Genomic DNA, 22,545 nt, shown 5'->3' with positions numbered 1-22,545 from the left:
TGCCGCTTCTTCATCCTCAGGGGGAGGACTCCTCTCATCGTTCCCCTGCTCCAGCATGGAGTCCCTCTCACGGGGTGCAGACCTTCAGGAGCAAACTGCTCCAGCGTGGGGTCCCCCACGGGGTCACAAGTCCTGCCAGCAAACCTGCCCTGGCGTGGGCTCCCCTCTCCACGGGTCCACCGGTCCGGCCTGGAACTTGCTCCAGCGTGGGCTTCCCACGGGCCGCAGCCTCCTTCAGGTGCCTCCACCTGCTCCAGCGTGGGGTCCTCCACGGGTTGCAGGTGGAATCTCTACACCCCCTCATCCTTCCTCCATGGGCTGCAGGGGGACAGCCTGCTTCACCATGGCCTTCACCACGGGCTGCAGGGGGATCTCTGCTCCGGCGCCTGGAGCACCTCCTGCCCCTCCTTCTGCACTGACCTGGGTGTCTGCAGAGTTTGTTACGTCTTCTCACTCCTCTCCGGCTGCAAAAGCTCTCCCTCTAAGTGTTTTTCTTCTTAAATATGTTATCACAGAGGCGCTGATTGGCTTGGCCTTGGCCAGCGGCAGGCCCGTCTTGGAGCCGGCTGGCATTGGCTCTGTCAGACACAGGGGGAGCTTCTAGCAGCTTCTCACAGAAGCCACCCCTGTAGCCCCCCCGCCACCAAAACCTTGCCACGCAAACCCAACACATAGATCTACGTAGCTGCTGCTTACCTGGCTTTCACTGCTTTATCTGCTTCACGTTGCTAGCATTGCTGTCGTTCTTTCTGCTGCAGATGCATACTGAGGAAGAAAGAGGCAGAAAGCAGAGTCTAGTCTAAGTTAGCTTATGTACTGTCTGCCACGTGATCTGGAATTGCCAGGCACAGTCTCACAGAACATAGCTAGAGATTGGCACTAAGGTGGTATACGAGCTCTCCTTGCTAGGGTATGTCATTATTCACAGCCTTTCACTCAATTCCAGAAACTCTGCAGTGTCCTGTGAGGAATTCTGGTGGCTGCTGCCATCAAAGCCAGAGACATGTGGCTTGAAAAACTGGTGGGCCCAAATAAGTGCTGTCTGTTAAAATGCTATTGTGAGTCTAGAAAAGACCCCTAGCTAATTCACAGACTGTAAGTGGTAGATGAGATCCGAAGTCTATAATGCCATTTTGAAATACTGAGGATATGAAACTGGTAGTCTTTTTCCCTGCATTTCAGCAGGAACTACAAGACAACCTATTCCAGAGCAATTGAATCAAGGACAGCTTCTGATGGGAAGCTTTTGGTTTGTTTTCATGGCTCAGAGGCTCAGAAATACACCTTTTCCTGCGTTAGTTCTGCAGACGCTCTGGAAGACAAATCTTAGATGAGGCTGCTACTCCCATAAGAAATATTGTGGTTTCAGAGCTGTCTGGGTTTGTGGATGAAGACTGTCAGGCATCTAAAGAAAGATGCAGGAAATACCTGCTACTTCAGCCTTAGGTTCTGTGCTGAGCAGGTTGAAGTGTTATCGTAGCAGTCCCTGGAATGGACGCACTTTTCAGCAGTGGGAAGAGATCCAGGAAGCTTCCCTACCTGACCAGACTGAGAAAAGTACAGGACAAACAGCCTGTGTAACTGTGCAGCAGAGCGGAAAGCAAGCACTGCCCGTGCACTGTGGTAAAATCTCTAATTTTGGTGTGATCCTCCATTTCTCACGTCATAAATGTACCCATATGCAGCCTTTTGAACACCAGTTACTGGCATTCAGACTTCTGTTGTAGCAAATCTCACTTTCCATCTGTGTCTCCTAAACATTTGCTCTTGAGTAAGATTGTGAAGAAGCAGAAGGCAAGGAAATAGCCCCCATGACTTTTTTTGCATCTGAGGATAGACACAGAGCACTGTTTGTGGGTCATTATGATTCCATCGTGTTTTCTGGGCAGCCAGAGCTCAGCAGCACTTTAAGCTGCAGTCGCAAGCAGCATGGAGTGACAGCAGAGCTTTTTTACTTACTACTGCTCAGCAGTCTGTGGTGTTCTCTCCCAATCCTCATTTTGATTTCTGAAGTACAAAGTGTCTCTAAAGTTCAAGTGTATATATGTTTCTTGGGGAATTTTACATAAACAAAAAGCAGTTTTACTCGCATGTAATTTTTCTCCCTGTAGGCACTGGTTGGAGAGAAAGCTTGTTATCAGTCCATCAGCAGCTGTGGTGGTCAGATCTTTTACCTTGGAACTAAGGTAAATGTGGGGAGTTTTTAATAAAAATACAGGGCGTTCACTATTGATGGTGCCTCATCTTCTGGAGCAGGGCAATTTTTTATTCTATGGAGATGTGAATCAGGGATGGGTTCTCTGTGCACTTATGTTGTGGGATTAAAGAAATGCACAATAATTTGGTCTTAGCCAAGGTACGGGCTAAGTAAGGCGTTGTCATAGTTTCACGGTATCCTGGTTCATGCTACTTCAGGGTAGACTTAGCGTGGCTTTACTGCCATCTCTTCTGTCCTAAGCTTTAATTTCTTTGTCCTAAATGTGCTAGTGAGTAAACAGAAGAAAATAAGACAGCAGGGAAAACTAGACTGTATTGTCTGGGATGATAAAAGGAATATCCTGTTCACTCTTCCTGCCCCGCAGTGCAGGCTGTCTGTGAAAAGGCAAGGTTTTCTGTTAAATATAAACATCCAATTTATTCCTGCCTTGCCAAGCCTGAGGGTTGTGTTACTTAGCTTCATCTGTGCCATTATGCTCTGGTGGGGCTGTGGGATACCATAAGCTACATGAGCAACTGTAAGTAAATAACTTTTTTTTTTCTTTTTCTAGTCTGTTCACGTCATGACATTGAGAAGCTGGAGAGAGGTATGCTGAGAGGAAAACTGTACAGCTTAGTAGGTTCAAATTGCCTAAATATCGCTTGAGAGGAGGGAGGGAGCATTTGTGAAGCATGCTCTGAGCACTGTGCTCAGGATTGCCGACTGCTGCACACAGCCAGCCCAGTAGTTACACCGCTTTCCGTGGTGGGATGCTACGGGACTCCTGCTAGCATGAACTTGCAGGCTGAATGGATGTGTTCCTGTGTTGTTCTTTTCGCTGGAGTTAAACAACAGTTTTTCCTTTCTGGATCATCACTTTGCAGTATGTTGATTCAGTTTATGCATGTTCTCTCTCGGACTTTGTTTTGCAAGGCTCTTTCATCATCCTCTTGTAAGATTACCTTCCCATTTCTTTCTTTTTTTCGTAGTCACTGTTCTCTGCACCTCCTTTTGCTGAGTTTTTTGGACATAGGTAAACGCTTTGGCACATGTTACTCTGGGTAGGGTCTTAAAAGTGCCATCTCTACTAGATATGTCATTCCTCATGCATCCTTGGGTCTCGTTTTGCTGTTCTTTTTGGCTACGTGACATCAGTGGCTTGTGGCATTCAGGATATTCACCAGTACCCCATAGCCAAACTCTGATTTCTGCTGTAAGTTGCTTGTGCCATTGGATTGCATCATACTTCTGTTACCCAGCTTTAGGGGTCATCCTATTGTTTCTGTCTTTCTGGTCTTCTATCTCACATTACATGTTGACAGATGGGCATCAGCTTCATTAGGTAATTCAGCTTATGCCAAGTTAGTTGACCAAAGCATTATGTAGAAGGGGGCTTGAAGGCTGATTCTCAAGGAACTCCCCAGTAGCCATTTCTTTCCAGTCTCACATTTCTCCTTAAAGCAGTGACCTTCACCATTTTCCTCTTACCTACTTTATGGCTCTTGTACTCATCCATGATTATAAGCTCCTCCATGTGATGCTGTATCAGGACCTTTAATAAAATATGAACGGTTCAGCTCTGTTGAGCTTTGATACGGTTGCTGGTTTTGGTTACCAAGACCACTTTCTTCTGCTAGTTTTCCCTCCAACCATGCTCTGACTTTGGTTTAGTAAACTGTTAATGGAAAGTCTTGCTTTGACCCATCATTTAATGTACTGGTTTTCATAGAATTCAGAAGTCAATCACAACTTACATGCTTTGAGCCAACCTCCTCCTAAATTGCTATATGGTTTCTGTTGTGCTGGAGGCCTCTTTATTGTAGGAGACTTAGTCAAGTTGTAATCGAAGATGCGAGGTATTAGAGTGTGAAGTGAGAATTAGTTCTTGCCGCATTATGTAATGCTGGTTTGAGACTCAGAATCTCTTCTCTCAAACAGTACTTTAACATTTTGACCTAGCATACCAAGACAAGTGGTGCTTGACCTTGTGTGCTAATGATTCCTTAAAGCAGAACATATTTGTGACTTCAATCCTTGCTGTCTGTGAGCTCAGGAGAAAATAAAGGGTAGGATGAGAATGCCTGTATGCTGAAAACATGGCAGAGGTTTTTTTGTTGTGCTCTAAGTGATGATGCAAGGATGGGGAATGGAAAATTTTGATTGTGATTGCAGACACTCACTGATGCTGTGGGTCTCCATCCATTAAGCATCTGACCTAAAATATAGCCCACAGAGACTTGATGTACTGAGGCCTGATGCTTCTTAGTTTCTTTTAACTGTCCAGCAGAAAATGTATATATGAAAGAATCTTTTTAAGATACTGTCTTTTACTGCAATGTGTTGAGAGCTGCTGAGGTTTCTTGTCCTCTTTCTGTCAGGGATCATGACCAACTACTGGGAAAATGCTGATCTTAAATGGGAGGGGATCGTCTTTTCTGTAATACTAAGGTCCAATATTACTTGTTCTAGAGAGTCGACCACCTTCTGAAACAAGAGCGTCTCACTGATGCCCTGGCTCTAGCTTGGTCTTTTTATGAAGGTAAAGCAAAGGCTGTAGTAGGTAAGTTTGGGGTGGTTGTTGGGGTTTTTTGTGGGTTTGGTGGGGTTTTTTTTAATATTGAAACCACTAGGGAAGGTTTTAAACCTATTCATGTACAGAAATATTTTTTTCAGGGGGTAAAAAAAAAAAAAGGAAGAGAATTGAATTGAAAAAGAGAAAGTAGGATGTGCTGCTTTGGGTTTGGCAGAAACAGCACCTTTATATGGATTGCTTTGATTTTTATTTTTTTGAGTCATATTCCCTTTAGCAGTCTGCTGTTTTCAAATGAAAATCAGACTTGGTCTGTGTTGTAACTCCTATCTGTTGTCACTTTGCCATGAAGGAGGCGGATCCAGGTGTGGGATATTTAGCCTGCTAAAATATTCCTGAAGGTCATGCGTGACCTGTAGGTAATTTTTGGTGTGATGTTCTGTCAGCTCTGCCAAGCAAGTATTTTCATTCAGGTCTCCTCTGACTATACAACAGACTGAAAGAACTGCTGGGTTTTGGCACCATGTTTCCTATGAAGGAGGATACTTTGTGAGCACTTAAATTGTTATGATAAACATGTTAATTATGCCAGAAACTGCTGCTCGAACGGTCTGATTTGGACTGGACACATTGACTTTTCAGCAAATAACTTCTGATGGTTTTGACAGTTGAGACTCAAGTTCTCAGGATAAGATCCTTCTGCTGTGGAATTGCTAGTATATGATGATGTATCTCGTTTCAATGCATGGATATAATGCAATTAAGCAGATATTTTTTCAGTATTCAAAGAATTACTACATTTTTGAGTTGGCATTTAAGAATTTTTTTCCCCTTATATGCACTTAATTCAGCTTCTTTGCATCAAGGCATCCTCCAGCAATTAGCCTTATGTACACAGTCTTTGACAGCCCTCCATTAATTGTTCGCTCGATGTTAAACAGCACTCAGATCTGTTCTTGCCATTCCTGTGCTGGAACAGTCTTTACATTGGGAGACAGTTTTTCAGAAGAATGGGCTAAAAGTAGAACACAAATTATGTATTTAGCTATCCCGACCTCTGTATCTTAAGGGTACTGGTGCTAGCATCTGAACTGTAGGATTTGGCCTCTTCAGGGATCTGCTTGATAGAATACCATGGGACAAAGCCCTGGAAGGAAGAGGGGCCCAAGACAGCTGGCTAATATTCAAGGGTCACCTCCTCCAAGCTCAGGAGCAATGCATCCCAGCAAAGAGGAAGTCAAGCAAAAACACCAAGAGGCCCCCATGGATGAACAAGGAGCTCCTGGGCAAAGTCAAACAAAAAAAAGGAAGCCTACAGAGGGTGGAAGCAAGGGCAGGTAGCCTGGGAGGAATACAGAGAAACTGTCTGAGCAGCCAGGGAGCCAGTTAGGAAAGCCAAAGCCCTGATAGAATTAAATCTGGCCAGGGACGTCAGGCGCAGCAAGAAAAGTTTCTGTAGGTACATCAGCAAGGTCCTGCACGTGGGTCGCTGCAATCCCAAGCACGACTATAGGCTGGGTGAGGAATGGATTGAAAGCAGCCCCGAGGAGAAGGACTTGGGGGTATTGATTGATGAGAAGCTCAACATGAGCCGGCAGTGTGCGCTTGCAGCCCAGAAAGCCAACCATGTCCTGGGCTCCATCAAAAGAGGTGTGACCAGCAGGTTGAGGGAGGGGATCCTGCCCCTCTACTCCACTCTTGTGAGACCCCACCTGGAGTACTGCGTCCAGCTCTGGGGGCCCCAGTACAGGAGAGACATGGAGCTGTTGGAGCGAGTCCAGAGGAGGCCACGAAGCTGATCGGAGGGCTGGAGCACCTCTCCTATGAGGACAGGCTGAGAGAGTTGGGGTTGTTCAGCCGGGAGAAGAGAAGGCTCCGGGGAGATCTAATTGCAGCTTACCAGTACCTGAAGGGGGCCTACAGGAAAGCTGGTGAGGGACTGTTTATCAGGGAGTGTAGTGACAGGACAAGGGGTAATGGGTTTAAGCTGAAGGAGGGTCGATTTAGATTAGATGTTAGAAAGAAATTCTTTACTGTGAGGGTGGTGAGGCACTGGCACAGGTTGCCCAGAGAGGTTGTGGATGCCCCATCCCTGGAAGTGTTTAAGACCAGGTGGGATGAGGCTTTGGGCAACCTGGTCTAGTGGAGGGTGTCCCTGGCCATGGCAGGGGGCTTGGAACTAGGTGATCTTTAAGGTCCCTTCCAACCCAAACCATACTATAAGTCTTATATTTCTACTGGTAGCTTAGATGAGAAAAGCTTTTTTTTCTTTTTTTTCCCCTTTCATTCTTTCCAGGCTTATCTGGGGACACAAGCAAGCGGAAAGCAGTCATTGCAGACAGAGTGAGTCACTCATCTCTTCCTAACTGGATTTTCACGTGATACTAACTGTGTTCCTGGAAGGAATGGCTTCTGTCCTCCAGAAGTTAATCCAACTAAGTCTAGAACATGTACACATGCCTCTCTTGCTAAAATTGTGAGCAGGATTTTAGAAGAGACTTGAAAATACCTTTTGCATAAAGGTGGAGATAAAATCTGCAGCAGTAGCAAATCAAAATGTGACGTTATCATCCAGGCCTTGAGATCTCTGGTCCCCTCACAGTGCAGAGAAACCTTTTTTGTAGGTAACTCCAGAGTTTCCTGACTTTTGGTTGGCAAGTGTCCATCAGTATGTAACTTGCTTACTCTCAGGATGGAAACTTTGCTCCATGTATACATGGAATAAACTCTTCAAATGATCAGTTGTTACAGGAACCTTTTTCTGGGGAGGGTATGTTTAAAAGACACAATTATTGCAATAATTATGCAGCTATACTTTGTTCTTCATGTATATTTTATTTGTAGGTAAATAAGTCTTGCTGTTTAAGAAACTATAACTTAAGCTTTGCGTAAAAGCGTGGCCCGCATGACCCTCATGCTTCAGAACGTGTTTGTCTGCCTAAAAATTTGCTGGCAGACTGTCTGCCCAGTTTCTTGATCAGTTAAAGTTAGCGCAGGCCTTCAATATCCAACTGGGCCACTTCTATGCCATGTCATGCCATTGTCTTTTTTTTCCCCTCTTCTCCTTCCTGCCCACAGTAGTTCATATCCAAAATGGGACAACAGAGATTACAGTGCTGCCAGCCCCCAAGTCAGTCTGTTAGATGTGTGACCAAGTAGGAGCTCTAGTGTAGGATTTGAATGAATGTTCTTGTTTATTGTAATTCAGATGGTTGAAATCCTTCTCCATTATGCTGATCGGACTTTGAAGAAATGTCCTGACCAAGGAAAAATCCAGGTTATGGAGCAACATTTTCAGGTATGGTGCTCCAGAGGACCCGCTTGTATAGGTATTTTGAATTTTTTAATCAGGCTTTGCTTTGCTGCAAAAATTACTTGTCTATTTTTGAAAAATATTGCTGTGGTTCACCTGAACTCTCACCTCTGTTGTATGCACTAAGGGAATCAGGACAACTTGAGTTGTTCTCCATATGAACCAGTACACGGGAAAACCTGTAACTGTGCCAGCTACCAGCTAATTCAAATAACTCATTGATCCTGCTCTGTATTAGCCAGGCTTCGTTTTGTGCTCTGCAGGATGTGCTGTTTGGCAGGATTTCTGCCAGTCCCTACAGCTTGTTTATGTTTCTTCTGCAGGACATGGTGCCTGTCATAGTTGATTACTCCCTCTTACTCCAGCGCACGTAAGTCTGAGTTTGCAAGCCTGTCTCCCGAGGCAGACCACCAACCCACGCAGTCCTGAGTGCTGTCTCATATAATATGACATGGTTTAGAGGAAATGTATCACGTCATTGTCATGTCATATATCACATCACAGTTTAGAGGAATGCTGAAAAACTGATACTAAAGTCAGGCTACTCAGTACTCCAAGTGTGTCTCAAATTTTCATTGATGTGTTGAAGAAGAATTTGCTTCAAACTGTTTCCCCCACAGTATTGCCTTAAGAAAGAAGCTGCTTTGATAGATTTTCCTGTTGTCATCATTTCCCCTCTAACAGCAGATTTTTGCTGCAACATCCCTAGCTGATTTATTCTGTGTAGCTGCCTGTAACTTGCATCAGTACAGGAGCTGAACCAGGGCATTCAGCTCCTGCATCTGAGAAATACAGAGAAAATGGGATTTAATTCAGCGCCCTCAGAAAGCAGATAAGTAAGGAGATTTTAATAAGATTATTTGATAACTAAACACTTCTTTCCTCCTAGGGATCTATTGTTTAACCAGATATATGATAAGATGAGTGAGAATTCTGTAGCTAAAGGCATCTTTCTGGAGTGCTTGGAGCCATATATCTTAAGTGATAAGCTGGTGGGAATCACAGCTCAAGTGATGAAAGACTTGCTGCTTCACTTCCAAGACAAGAACAGGTTGGAAAATTTGGAAGCCTGCATTGTGCATATGGATATCACCAGCTTAGACATACAGCAGGTGAGCTGTTGTACTGCATACTGTATTGAGTTCCTCTGAATAAATGACAGCATCCCCTAGTCGCTGATGCAAACTTCTTGTACTTTTAAGCACAGTAGAGCACATGGAAAACAAGGTGTCACCTTTCAACAGACACGACTTCCACTTGTGATTTTTGGTCACTAATTTGTAACAGAACTTAGCCCTGTGTCCCTGGGATCAAATTCAATGAATGTGGGAATTATTTAGCATGGCTGTGTCCATCCTGTTACATGGATGCTCCTGTAAATATGTCTTGCTCCCCCAGTTTGCATCCTGGCATAGGTTAGTGCATCAGCAGCTGATGTGTTGGAAACTACTAGTTCGTCAGGATTAGTCTGATACTCACAGTCTTTCCTGATTTGAGTACTTAGCTAACATCAAAGGCTGCAGGGGCACAAAAAACTGAGTTTGGTGCCTGCCAGCCTGCTCTGCTCAGGTGCTTGTTCTTGCATGACAAAGTTAGTGGAGCAAGGCGGTGTTCCTGCTGGGTAGTCCTGTTTTCCTTGGCCAGTTTTTATTCCTGCAGCATGGCTTTCCATTCCAAGGAGGGAACTGCTTGGGAACTTGACAGAATGATTCACAAACCCAACCAAGAGGCAAATGAGTGCAATCAAGGGTTTTGAAGAACTGATTTTTTTTTTTTTTATTCCTTAACCTCATGCAGGTTATGGATGTTAGAATCTAGACAGTTAGATTCCATGTTTGCTGCGTGAGCAGTAAGATGGATACTCCCTCTGGGGATTTGGGGTCCTGGCAGAGGCTGTTTCTGCGAGTGGAAACTCTCATCCTGCTTTAAATCATACTGTGAGGTGATGCAAATGCAAGCACAGAGATTGTACTTGAGAGACTAGGGAATGAGAAAACCATGAGCTAAGAGCAGCTGTATATCTACATTGTGCTTTGTTTGCCTTGCAGGTAGTTCTTCTGTGCTGGGAAAACCATCTCTATGATGCCATGATCTACGTCTACAACAGTGGGATGAATGACTTCATTAGCCCCATGGAGGTAGGAAGGATGCTCAGTGCAGTGAGTTGTTATTTGTGTGTTCAGCACACAGCCTTTCAGAGAAACAGCATTTCAAACCCAATCTGTTATCTTCTCATTCAGTTTGTATATGTTCTTTTTGGTTTTCATTTCCAGAGTGAAATCTTGTATGATACATGCAGTTTATTTGACCAGACACAATAGAGGAATAAAGTAATTTGTAATTACTGTACTTTAGAACGCAAATTTCCCTGCTGAGGTAGCAATGCTCTGCAAAGTTAGAGCAGGAAATTTAGTCTTGTTAATAAACGTAAAACAAAAGCAGCAGAAGAGAATAACACGATGACTTAAGGAGATTGCATTGCAGCACTGTCTGCTGACAGCTTTGTTGCTGGGGGTGAGCCTGGCCTATGTGGCGTGATGTGCTGAGAAAGCATCAACTTGCTGCACGATGGGATTAATGGGGTGTAGGCGTGAGAGGTTATGTGAACACCTCATGCTTTATTTCCTTCATACTGTTCTTCCTCTGCTGACAAAATAGTATATTAATAAAGTATGACACAGTAATGGAAGCAAAGAGTGAACTTACCTGTATACGGAAGTCAGAAAAAAGGCTAGAAACAGTCCTTGTGTTGAGGCAGGCTTTGCTCTTTGTGCTTGGGTCTGACCTATCAACCTCAACGCAATGCTGTGACTGAAGGCCCTGTTGCTGCTGCTAATGCTGAAGATGTGCCTGACGCGCCGATTGCTCTTGAAACCTATAGCTATAATGTCAAGATGTTTCATTATAGAAGCACTGCTGGTATTTTCTCAGTAGTGCTGAAACAGAGAGCTGGGCCCATTCGAGTGTGAAAATCTTAAACTGCCCAATTTTTAGCAGTTAATCTCATTTGATTTTTCTCAGGAAGGAGATTCTTTAGATGTTTGTGACTTTAAAAAGGACTTCTGGAACCCTAGCACTAGCTGTATGAGTACAAATAACTTTTTCTGGTTTCTAGAGCTAAGTATTTAGACGAGTCCTCATTCTACATACCCATACTAAAGGCTCTCTGGTGACCCTGCTACGTAGGCTGAAGGTTTGCGTAATCTTTGGTGGCAGAAGATTCAGGAAGAGGACACGGGGCTGGCCAGTTATGCTCTGACTGTTGCTTCTGGGACTACCGAACATTGCTTTTTTGTAGTGTGGCCTGTGCTTAGGATTAGATCTGATCGAACGAAGGCTGCTTTTCCGTATGTCATGACATCAGCTGGGAAAAGCATCCTTTGCCACATCTTGGTGTCCTCTGTGCCTTTTAATTGTAAGACATGGTGAGAAAACAGAGCTTCTGTGAGGAAGACACCCCATTGATCTTTGCTTTAAAACCAGGCAGATTCTTTGCTTTGAGCTTTTCCAGCTGCTTGAGCACTGCCTGCTTTCTTGTTACAGAAGCTGTTCAAAGTCATTGCTCCTCCACTGAATGCTGGGAAGTCTCTCACAGGTACAGAATTCTTTCCCTTTAAGGGTTTCTAGTTTTGGTATTTGATGTCTTGAATATCTCTAGTAACTTCCAACAGAGGGATGCAAAAAGGAAATATCCAATATAAGGGTTTTGGAGAAAGGAAAAGTGTTCTAGTACCATTTCCTGTGTGTAAAGCTGCTCAACTTACTGTGTGTAAAACTCTGCATGTGTGTCAGATGAGATGTATTGCTAACAGCTGGGAAAAAGAATTGCATCTCTGTATGGTGTCTTGTGAAGGAAAGGTGACAAATAATTTTTGTTTTGTAGATGAGCAGGTGGTCATGGGCAACAAGCTGCTTGTGTATATAAGGTAAGGTCCTTTAGAAAGTGTTGCCTAGTGGTGGCACCAGATTTTTAACTTACTATAATTGCATATTCTTACAGCATGTGTAAAATAGCAATGGCTACTTTGTACAGCTGACTTAAAGTTACAGCGGCTTTTTGTTACGCATCATGTGAGTAGATAGGTAGGATAAAGTTAGAGATTTAGAACTCAAGTTAGTGCTGATATGCCAAGATCATTTATCTTTAGGATTTGGTTAGAGTGGGTTCTTTGTCCCGTGTGTGGCACAGTGCTCCTTGAGGAAGACCTCCATAGCCGGAAAAGCCCTCTCTGCCATGCCTTTGGGATAGCTGTGCTCAACTGCTGCTTACTCTGTTGCCTATCATTTGCAGGAGGTCATCCTGAGACTGCACAGTAGTGATTAATTAGTGAATTCCTCTTTCTGGAATCTATTCAAGATCGTGAACATTAGATTCTGCATTAGTCCTGTTTCCTAAAATGCAGGAGTAAAGATTTTTGTGAGAAATACTGAGTTTCTGCATTACTTTTCTGCTGTGGAATGGCATACCTCGGGTGCAAATTGATGCAGTGCGCTGGCTTATTGCGTATTAACAGAAATACTGTCTGCAATGCTTCCTTTCATGATTTACAAAGTAAATTTGTTTCGCTTGTTTTAAGAGCGTCCTGAAAACTAATTCAAAAATAAAATATTCTCCTCAACCTGTTTAATGTCAGGACGTATTAAAAATGTCTTTCCCCTCCTTTCCTATAGCTGCTGCTTGGCAGGCCGTGCATATCCATTGGGCGATATTCCTGAAGATCTGGTACCTTTGGTTAAAAATCAGGTGAGCAACCTTTCAGAAGGAAACTTTCCCATGTGAGGTTTTTAGAACAAGCTGTGTATGTCTTAGTTCATGGGATTCTGATAGAAAACTATTATCAATCTGATACTCATATCACAAGGATACAGCTATATACCACTGTAAATATCAAATAAATTTGTAAAGAATTTAATTTAACAGTTGTTGCAAACTAAACATTTAAACATAATATTTTCCTTTCAACTGTAAATTGGGGTGTGTGACCATAGAGTTCTTAATGGCACTAATTTTCTTTTTTTCCTTATTTTTTTACCACCAAGTTACCAAAAATGTGTAGCTGTCTCTTCTTTCTAAACTTGACTATGATGTGTCAAATACAGGAGGATCTTCCCTGTTTTCAAATGCATGTAATATGGGATTGACAGGAGTAGAAAGCGAGATAACATCAAAGAACATTAACTAAACATTCCTTCCTCTGGCTGTTCCTAAAACTTCAGTTTGTGTTGGAGTTTTCCTGCATCAGATATTACATCTCTGGCCCCTGCAGTGTAAAGTTCAGCACAGTTGTTTTCCACGATGAAGGTCCCATTAGATGTGTTTCTGTCAGTCTCTGCCCTAGTGTCCCGTCACCGAATCGTCACCTCTGAGGCTTATCCATTCTCAGATATTTGGGGACACATGTACCTGTCCTCTAGGTGTAATTCCCATGTGCAGGGTGAATGTCTCTGCCCCACTGCTTAAATCCACATCACATATCCACAGATACTTAGTAAACGGGTGGGTGAGGTGGAGTGTGCCATGACTGCTGAGTTAGGAAGTACTAGGTACAGGTCAGTGGGTAGAAATGTCTCCACTAAGTAGCTCTTGGTTGCAGATTTTGCTGAGGCTTTTGATTTTATGGTCAGAATTATAGTAGTGTGTGTTCATGCTCATCTCTGCTCATCAAGACATTGTATTTGCTGAAGATAAATTTCTAGCCCTGTGATAACTCCAGGTATTCAGCTGTGGTCAAGAGCTGAATTGTAATCAAGTGCTCCACACTGCATCCTCATCCCCTTGGCTTGCGGGGTCACCCAACTACCTGTTTGTGGTGGCTGCCCCTCTGCCACTTCACACGGTCACATGTGGGCAATGGTTTGCCAGAGCTACTTAATAGGTTCAGGGTGCTGCAACACACCTCTCCGTAGGCTTATCTCGGGAACCCCTCTTGAGAGCCTCCTTGGGCAGTAAGGAGGTTCTGGGGGTCACAGAACCGGGAAAGGGTTTAACGTTAGATGGTTTTTGGTACTTAGAGAGAAAGGAGGATGCAGTCAGTTCTGAACTTAAATCCTGTATCCCAGCATTTGATTCCAGTTGATGTGATTCCAGCTTTTTGTATGGGGAGTTTTGGGTTGGCCTACAGCTTACATTCCTGTTGTCCCTAATCTGTGTGACTATAGCTGAGGTTTGGAGCTGAGGTGAATCTGTGATGGCTGTGATGTCTGTGATTCAGGCTGTCTGACAACTCCTTCCCTTTTGTGCTTATTACTGCCTCCTGCCCACAGCACTGGAGGGAAGAGGCTTTCCCAAAACACTGTTCCACAGTGAACATGTTTGGAAAGACAATTTCCCTTTTCTGATAGTGCCACTTTGAGACAACTTAAAAGGTAGTCAGTTTCCTCCTCCTCTTGAGAAAAGGCATAAAGCAACCTGTGGCTTGATATTTTCCGGTCTTGTGGTGACTCTTAAGATCAGGAGAAATAGCCTTTTCCATCTGGATTGCCCAAGAGATTGACAGGTTGGTTCAAGGCAACAGGCGCTATTGCATATGCCTTATATATTTGTTCAGGACGGGTGTGAGCATGTTCTTAATGGTTTCATCGTAGGGAGAGAGTACCTAGCTAAAATCACAGAGAACTTATGCCAAAAGTATGACTAGACACGCAGGTTACACATCATGAAAGTTGGCTTGGTCACTGCCAAGTAAATATCCTTTCCTTATTCATCATTTCCATCAGAGCCCTCAAGCTGACTATTTCATTCTCTTTAAGCTGTGTCTGAAGCTTGGCCTAAGGCAAAGCTTAACTCCTTTGGAGTCATCTCTGACGATTTCTTAAAACAGAGGATGCTCCAGGTCATCATTTTTTGCTCATTAAACTCTTTCCTGAGTTTCTGGCCACTTTTACCACAAACATTTTTTGACATCTCTAGCGTTTCACTTCAGTTTCAGGGTTTCAAGAAGAGGAAGCACTTTCTGTTTTGCAGTTTCTCTTTGCAGTACAATGGAACAGATGTTTTTTAGTCGTGGGGTGTTTTTTGTGGTTTGTTTTTTTTGTTTTGTGGGTTTTTCGGTGGTGGGGTTTTTTGGGTTTTTTTTTTTGGTTTTTTTTTTTTTGCTAATCCAGAGCTTGTAGCTATATGTATGTGGTAGCTCTGCACTACTGCAAACCCTTTCCTCACAGGCTGTGCAAACCAGTCTGCTCCCCTTTGATGGATGAAGCACTAGGCTGTTGCTCTCTTGTGTGGTCCTTATCAAGTTGTCTCCTGCACACACTGGAGCTGGCACAGCCTCAGACTGTGGCTGAAGGTCTGAGGGGATGTGGTAGCCCAACCAGCAACAGTAGCTCTGGGGAGGAGCCATCAACCTCTCCTTTTTATGTCCTCTTATAGTGTTCCTGAGAGTTTTGCTTAAGTAACACCTTTCCATCTGGACACTTGAATCCACTCTAGCTACAGTCTGGGTTTCTTTTCTATTTTCTTAAGCGTGCCGAGCTGGCAGGTGGACATCAGGTTCAAGGAGGCGTTTACTGTGGATGGCTGGGGGACTGTATTGCCTGTCAGTTCTCCACAGGATCCTAGTGTGTATCTTAACATACACGAGCGTTAGCCAGTCTGCGGCAGTCTGCTCTCTTTCTGCTGGTAGCCAGATCTGTTGTGAGCGTGTCTGAGACAACCCGAGCTGTTGCTGCCCTGTTTGTTCCCTGGGAGGGTCTGGACGCCTCTGTCAGTGGTTCAATAAAGGCAGCTGCCTTCATTTTAAAAGACATGTTCAAATTTCAGGAACTAGAAGGTCAGTGGAGGAAATAGGTGCTATTCAACTCTCTAAGTCAGCCTTTGCAGTGCCGAAAGCTTTGTGCCTCAAAGTGAGGGGGCAGATTGACTGGCTCTTCCCAAGGGAAGTGCTGACAAGGAGAGGAGCTGTGCCCTGGGTAAGGAGGAGTTGCACAGCTTCTGAGGAGAGCTGCCAGGAAGGGGAGGGAGTTACCTAATTTCACACGCTTTGGTCTGCAAGCCTTGATTTTTACTTGGTCTTAAATTTTGATTGATCTTGAATTGGTTGGCGAGTCGAAGGAGGGTCATTTTTCTCCTACTGACAAGCAGCATAAAACATCATTCAAGTAAGAACACCGATGGACTCCTAAGGTGCTTTAAAGCTTAGTGCAAAGCAGGTAACAATGCTGCTTTCCCTTGTGCTATCAGCTATCTGAAATCCATAGGGAATCTGCTGTGTTTGTTTGAATTTTCATTGCAGGTCTTTGAATTTCTCATCCGGCTGCATTCAACTGAGGGATCTGTGGATGAAGAGGTCTACCCTTATGTTCGTACCTTGCTGCACTTCGACACTCGGGAATTCCTTAATGTTCTTGCTCTGGTAAGAGATCGCTGATCTCCAAGAGAAAAATGCAACGCCAGTTCTTCCATCATCTGTGTTGTGGTCTGTAAGATCCCTATTAAAAAGTTCATGCTTTAGCTAAAGCAGTCGTTACTGGCTTGATGCAGGAACAGTTTTGATGTGTGTTCTATAAGATACCAGAGGAGATCATAATAGATCATATAGATCATAATTATGTCCTTAAATATAAATTGCTGGATGTGTCATTAAACAGTGAAGACTCTGGTAACAGAGGCCATCTTTAAAGCATAGGTAAAACAAGTATAATGTATTAGTAAAGAGTGTTTTAGTACCTACATCTTTCTCCTGCATAAAGATTCATCTTTCTTCCTTTCCAAGTTTCTTGAATTTCCTCTGTCTGTTTGGACCTGTTACTTTTATCTGAATATGTCAGAACCATTTTGGTAATTAGGAAAAAGCAAATTGTATCTTGGAACCTGCTGCCTTTTCTGATGCACAGAAAGGACTTAAAGGCATTGTCAGCTTTGTGATATGGCTGCTGCTTTGTGTTTGCTTGTATTTCTGGGGTTGGCAGTGGAGAGCATTCTTCTCAAAGTGTCAATGTTTTGCCTCATGCAGACTTTTGAAGACTTTAAGAATGACAAGCAAGCTGTGGAATATCAACAGAGAATTGTGGACATACTTCTGAAAGTGAGTGTGCCTAAAAATTAACCTCTGCGTTTACATGTGACTGATTATATACAACACAGTGCAGCAAAGCCTGTAATTTGCATGAGGTGGTCCTGTCCTGCCCTGGATGACACTTCTGAGAAGGTGGTGGGCTGGAGCATGGATTCACCTCAGGCGAGGCTGTCAGTTGGATATTCGGAAGTGATGCTTCCTGCACATTAAATATGGTGACAGAGAGGTCTCCTTTCCTGCCTATGATTTCACCTGGGTTGTACTTTGTTGTCAGATTTCTCCTCTCTGCACTGTTCAGTTTATTTTTATCTGCTTCTCAATGATTCCGTTCCCTGATTTCTTCTGAGCAGGAAAGAAGGTCCCAGGAATCCTGTGCTTGGCAGGGTGCCAATGCTCCTCTGATAAAACCCTGCTCCCTGTATCTGTAAATGCTGCGTTTGGGATGTAACATGCCCGGAATGACAGGCCTATCTTTAGTAAATGGGAGAGAAGAGGAATGTCAGAGTTATCAGCCTGGTGCTCTAGAAATCACTTGTCATCTACAGACCGTGTTCTTAACAATGAATGTTCTCATTAAAAGCTATCGCTGCCAAATGCCGCTTGCTTTCCCCTTCAAAACTGTCAGTGTTAATAATGAGTAATTCCACTTGGAAGCTGTTTATGTATAAACTTATCATAAGTAGAATTTCCCCGTCACTGTCATCATTGATAGATGACAGCAAGGGCACCAGGGAGTGAAATCATGGCAGCGCTGCTGCAATAGGCTGTGTCAGAGGGGCTGAGAATGCCACTGCGGGGGAACTTTTGTGAGCCTGGCTGAGTAGGACGTTGCTGTAAGGATGTTAGCCCTGCGCCAGGTTAGACCGTGCTTTTTTGTGTCTTTAGCTGCCATCAGCAGGAGGTGGCACACTGCAGCTGTGTTCTGGAGCTGCTGTGGGATGTGTTCCTGTGGCACGGCGTAGGCTGGATTGAGCTGTTTACAGCCCTGTTCTGTGCTGCTGGCCACATAGCAAATGTCCACCGCACCAGAATTCAACCCTGCTCTCGGAGGGGAAGAGGAGGGCAATTGTGAGAAGTGCTGCAGGGTTAAATGCATCTGCAGGCAAACAATTTGGTGTTATGAGAACTGTCAGTCCCTTGGTCTGGAATCTGCTCTCCTTTTGGATAAAAATAAAATAAATCTTGGAACTTTTAAAGTTATCATTGGCAAAAAAACCCCACTTAGGAAATAGCTGCACTTTTAAAATAGTTTGGTCAACATAGATGTTCTGCTAATGCTGATCTAAACTTTGCCAAATATATCATCTTCTAGAAAGTCCATGTGCTTGGCCTGCAGCCTCTGTAAGGTTGCTCTGTTTCAGAGGTACAGAGTGAAATACCCAGTATTTCATCTTCCCGTGGACTGACAAGGACTCAGTTTGTGAAAAACAAAGCCGTGAATAAAACACTCTTACTGTTTTAGTGAGCCACATTTTTAATGACATTAGCTAATGTCATTCTGACTAGGCTCCTGTATGAAATAGTCTTTTTAAACAGAACATGAAGATTAAAAAAGAATTATAGCATTAACTGATGTTTCAAGCAGAGCTGTACTTAATTTCTTATGTGTCTTACCTGTCTGCCTCCGCTTGTTTAAGATGACCATCAGCGTCTCGTGGGGATCTGGAACTCTGGGTCACTTTTAAGGAATCAATTGCATCTCCCAAGTTTAGATGGAAGGAGGTTATAAACTGTGAGATGCTCCATGTCCAGGCTTTGCTAGCACGCTTCTCAGATGCTAGCTGACAGAGTTGTTCAGGTGATGGATTTCCTCCTAGCTAAACCTGCTGCTCTTAGGAGGAGACTCTCCAAACAGGGACATTTCACTTTCCCTTAGTGTTTGGGATTTTTTTAGAAGCATGAGACACCAAGTCAGGACACATCAGGTTTGTTTTTTATATGCAGACAGGTGACAATGACTTCTCAGGTTTCAAATCCCTTTTGTAATGACTCTTAGATATTCTATTTTTCTGTAATTTCAAGTCAGCTCAGCCACAAGTTTCTCAAAATATTCATAGACTAACAGCTAATTTAATGTGAGAAAAGAAACTTTTCCCCAAACCTACAGTTGTTTCTTAGTCATTTGATCGCTGCTTCTGTGTACCACAATTGAAGTGGTGAGTGCCTGGAGCTTGAAGTCAAATGCATTTTTTTTCTCCTATAATTATTAATTTTATCTTTTTTCCTTATGTGACAACATTTCTCTGCTCAGAAGCTCTGTTACATGTCCAGTGATCAGCACAGACTACAGAGGTGGAGATAAATGTGGGTTTGGAGCCCTTTGACACCCAAAAATCAGGGACATGCAAGAATATGACCCTTGAGTGTACGGCAGAGAGGTCGAGCCTCTTCAGCTTTGGGACAGAGGTGATTTAGCAAGGGCACGTCCACTGTCTGTGTCTTCAGGTGACACAGTTACATCCTTGGAAGGTGGCTTATCTTTTGACCTTCAGGATGGACTAGCACAAGGAGATCGTGTAGGTGTCTGGGTAGGGGATGACATGATGGTTGTGCAGGGATTTCTTGTTGCAGTGATTGCTTTCCCAAAGGCAGCTGCAGAATCATTCACTTGTGTGTTTATTTATCCCTTTTCTTTCTAATACTTCTCAGGTCATGGTAGAGAATTCCGACTTCACCCCGTCGCAGGTTGGCTGTCTCTTTACCTTCCTTGCCCGTCAGCTCGCCAAGCCCAACAACACATTGTTTGTGAACAGGACGCTTTTTGACCAGGCAAGTACACCTTTGTGAGGGGCAGAAAAAGTTCCAAACGGGGTGCAGCACCGCAGAGAGTGTGGCTGGTGCTGTGGACTGAAGCAATTCTGGAAGGACAGGTGCATTATAAAACAGGTAGCATCTTGCTGGGACTTTGCTGTGGTTTCAAAGAAGCAGAGTAGGAGAGACCACAGAAGCACAGTAAGCTCTGTATTTCAGCTTGCCTGCTGGAATTGTAAGAGAAATAGGGTCAGGTCCTAGGAGATGGCACAGCTTCTGCTTCTCTCCATGGAATAGGCAGATTCCTGTGGTCACTAGTGTGTCAGAAGAAGGAAAGCAAAGGTCCATAAGGGCAGGAACCAAGCTGTTTATCTTGAAGCCCCAGTGAGCATTTTGGTGGCTCTGTTGTCACTTGTTATGCATATCAAGATGCCAAGACAGGGAGATAAAGGATGCCAACTAAAAAGACACTTACAGAGCTTGTATACGTAGCTGGTAATTTCTAGTTTGCACAGCCATTGTCCTCTGCTGTTTGAAATAAGCTGATATGCACCAACGCATGCCTAAAGCTCCTACGGGTTAAGTTTATATCCCAGTTTAAGTCCCAGAAATTCCTGGGACTGCGGAGGCGGCTTTAATGGCTACAGCAGTTGCACTTTGATGGTAATATGGGTATATGAACACTAATAAAAAATGGGTTAGAAAATACATGTCCTTTGTCATAATTTAAGACCAAAGAAGCCTGTGGAGGCTAAATGGATTTGGATTAAACACTGTAATTACAGATACATTAAATTTTATGAATTACATGATTTCCTGTTTTTCTGGGAGCAAAGTTGAAAGGGTCAGCATAGTGGTTCCAGCTGTTTGGCATGTGGCCCAAGGCAGTGTCATGGGGTCCCTTGAGTTCTTCTATACTCCCTGGGTTCCCCAAAGCTTGGTTCTAGATTCTGGTGCAGTCTCATGGGTTTCCCTCCCCAGAGTCTTTCAGCGGTTCCTGGTTACTCCAGTATTCTCAATTGTCCTTAGTTGTAGGCCCAAGTGGAGAGTACCTCACAGATGAATAGTACATTCAGATTGCACTCTTGTGTTCTGATTTGCTGTTGCCATTAGTGGTACTCACGATCTGCTTGTTAGGTTTATGCTAACAGCTATGCTAACTACACCTAACTCATGCTAACCTCTACATCCTTGCCCAGGTCCTTGAATTTCTGTGCAGTCCGGATGATGACTCCCGCCATTCGGAGAGGCAACAGGTAACAGCCTTCAGGGAACATTTCTTTAAACAGCAGGTATGACCAGACTGCAGAGCAAAGTTCAGCCTCGTTGGGAACATTTGCTGGCTGAAGGTCGTATGCCAAAGTAGTCACTTAGCATAGGAACGGTGGCCAGCGTGGAAGAATTGCGCAGTGCTGTACACAGCAGGAGTGAAGGAGGATCCTACCCCAGCATTGCCCGCAGGAGAGGTTTGAGAGCAGTAAGAACAGAGGCAGGAAAAGTCCTGGATAAGCGCATGACCTTCATAGTTAATGGACAAGCAATTAAAAAAAAAAAAATCTGTAAAATAAGCCTTGTGTTAATACAAAGTTTAATGGACTAGGAGCAGTGTACTTCTGAATGGCACTGGTTGTCCTGCTACTACTGCAATATAAATAACTGGTCTTCAATGTCTGCAGGTCCTCTTAGAATTGCTCCAGGCAGGAGGGATAGTACAGTTTGAAGAGAGCCGTCTTATCCAAATGGCAGAAAAAGCAGAATTGTAAGTTGCTGTGTACAATATATAAATACTGCCTTTAAATCGCCTCCAAAGCTTTTTTCCCCTCCACGTTTCTTGTTCCTACTTTGCAGCTGTGTTTGTGATTATTTTCCCTGTGCATTCACATATGCTTCGTTTAATATGATCATGTTTAGCCGTAGTCTTTCTATCTTTTCTCTACTGAGTGTTCTTACAGAAAGCATTGTTAAAATAAGAGGGGGTGGAGCTGTGGGAACCCTTCAGCATGAAACCCTGTGGGGCTTGATGAGTTTTGGCACTTCCTAGCCTTGAGCCCAGGCTTTGTTCAAAGGTATAGTTGTATATTTGAATGCTCTACCACTGACAGATGGAGATGACTTGTTGGGGTGAGACCCACAGGTGGATTTAAAAGCACGAAGGGGTCTGGAGCCACCCCCACGGTACTCATTATAGAATTGAGTAGGAGAGACAAACGCAGTGTCTGGAAAGGCTAAAAATTTCCACCATCTCCTTTAGATGCTTTACAGAGAGTCTGTAATGCCTGAACAGATCCAGCCAGAGAGAGGGCATCTTCACCCAAGTCTTGAATGTCGATGGTTCTCTGAATTAATCCACTGTACTACAAAGGGATAGAAGTGCTGTGGTGGGGTATGCCGTGCCTGTTTTCCTGTGTGTCCTAGAAGGAGTTACTCAACCTAATTTTTCACTCAAGAAATGCTTTTTTTTCCCTCCTTGCTTCAGAGTTTGACTGCAAGAACCACCAGCTCAGCCACTTCCATCAGAGCTAAAAGGCCTATAGTGTAATGTTATTTAGCAGGCTTTTCATTTGTTTTGCCTCAGTTGTGTCTGTTTTTATCAAAATATTTAAGATGTTTATTAAAATCTGAAGGTAGGAAGCTGTGTCATAACACATCATTGAGGCTCGTTCAGCATAGTTCTTCAAATTAGTATTGCGGATTGGCCTTGCTTAGACCTGGGTGTGTTATGGCAATAAGGAATATGATC

At 43.8% G+C, this 22,545-nt stretch overlaps 1 protein-coding gene across 5 annotated transcripts in view; it reads left to right on the top strand.

Moving 5' to 3' along the window:
- Positions 1-22,545, top strand: part of VPS8 (VPS8 subunit of CORVET complex) — an 80,853-nt gene that overhangs the window by 23,280 nt on the left and 35,028 nt on the right. For all 5 annotated transcript variants that reach the window (XR_008578249.1, XM_054835036.1, XM_054835039.1 and 2 more), the window contains exons 15-30: positions 2,112-2,186; positions 2,769-2,804; positions 4,667-4,757; positions 7,024-7,070; positions 7,936-8,025; positions 8,364-8,410; positions 8,930-9,152; positions 10,089-10,178; positions 11,584-11,635; positions 11,924-11,966; positions 12,712-12,784; positions 16,272-16,391; positions 16,992-17,063; positions 19,704-19,823; positions 21,005-21,061; positions 21,482-21,564. Coding sequence is in view for 4 of the 5 variants with exons in the window: in XM_054835036.1 (XP_054691011.1) it covers positions 2,112-2,186; positions 2,769-2,804; positions 4,667-4,757; positions 7,024-7,070; positions 7,936-8,025; positions 8,364-8,410; positions 8,930-9,152; positions 10,089-10,178; positions 11,584-11,635; positions 11,924-11,966; positions 12,712-12,784; positions 16,272-16,391; positions 16,992-17,063; positions 19,704-19,823; positions 21,005-21,061; positions 21,482-21,564 (1,319 nt within the window). In the remaining variant the exon portion in view is untranslated. The remainder of the gene's footprint in view (positions 1-2,111; positions 2,187-2,768; positions 2,805-4,666; positions 4,758-7,023; positions 7,071-7,935; positions 8,026-8,363; positions 8,411-8,929; positions 9,153-10,088; positions 10,179-11,583; positions 11,636-11,923; positions 11,967-12,711; positions 12,785-16,271; positions 16,392-16,991; positions 17,064-19,703; positions 19,824-21,004; positions 21,062-21,481; positions 21,565-22,545) is intronic.

Source organism: Grus americana, chromosome 9, assembly GCF_028858705.1.
Source record: "Grus americana isolate bGruAme1 chromosome 9, bGruAme1.mat, whole genome shotgun sequence".
NCBI lineage: Eukaryota > Metazoa > Chordata > Aves > Gruiformes > Gruidae > Grus > Grus americana.
This window is presented reverse-complemented; position numbering and strand designations above follow the sequence as displayed.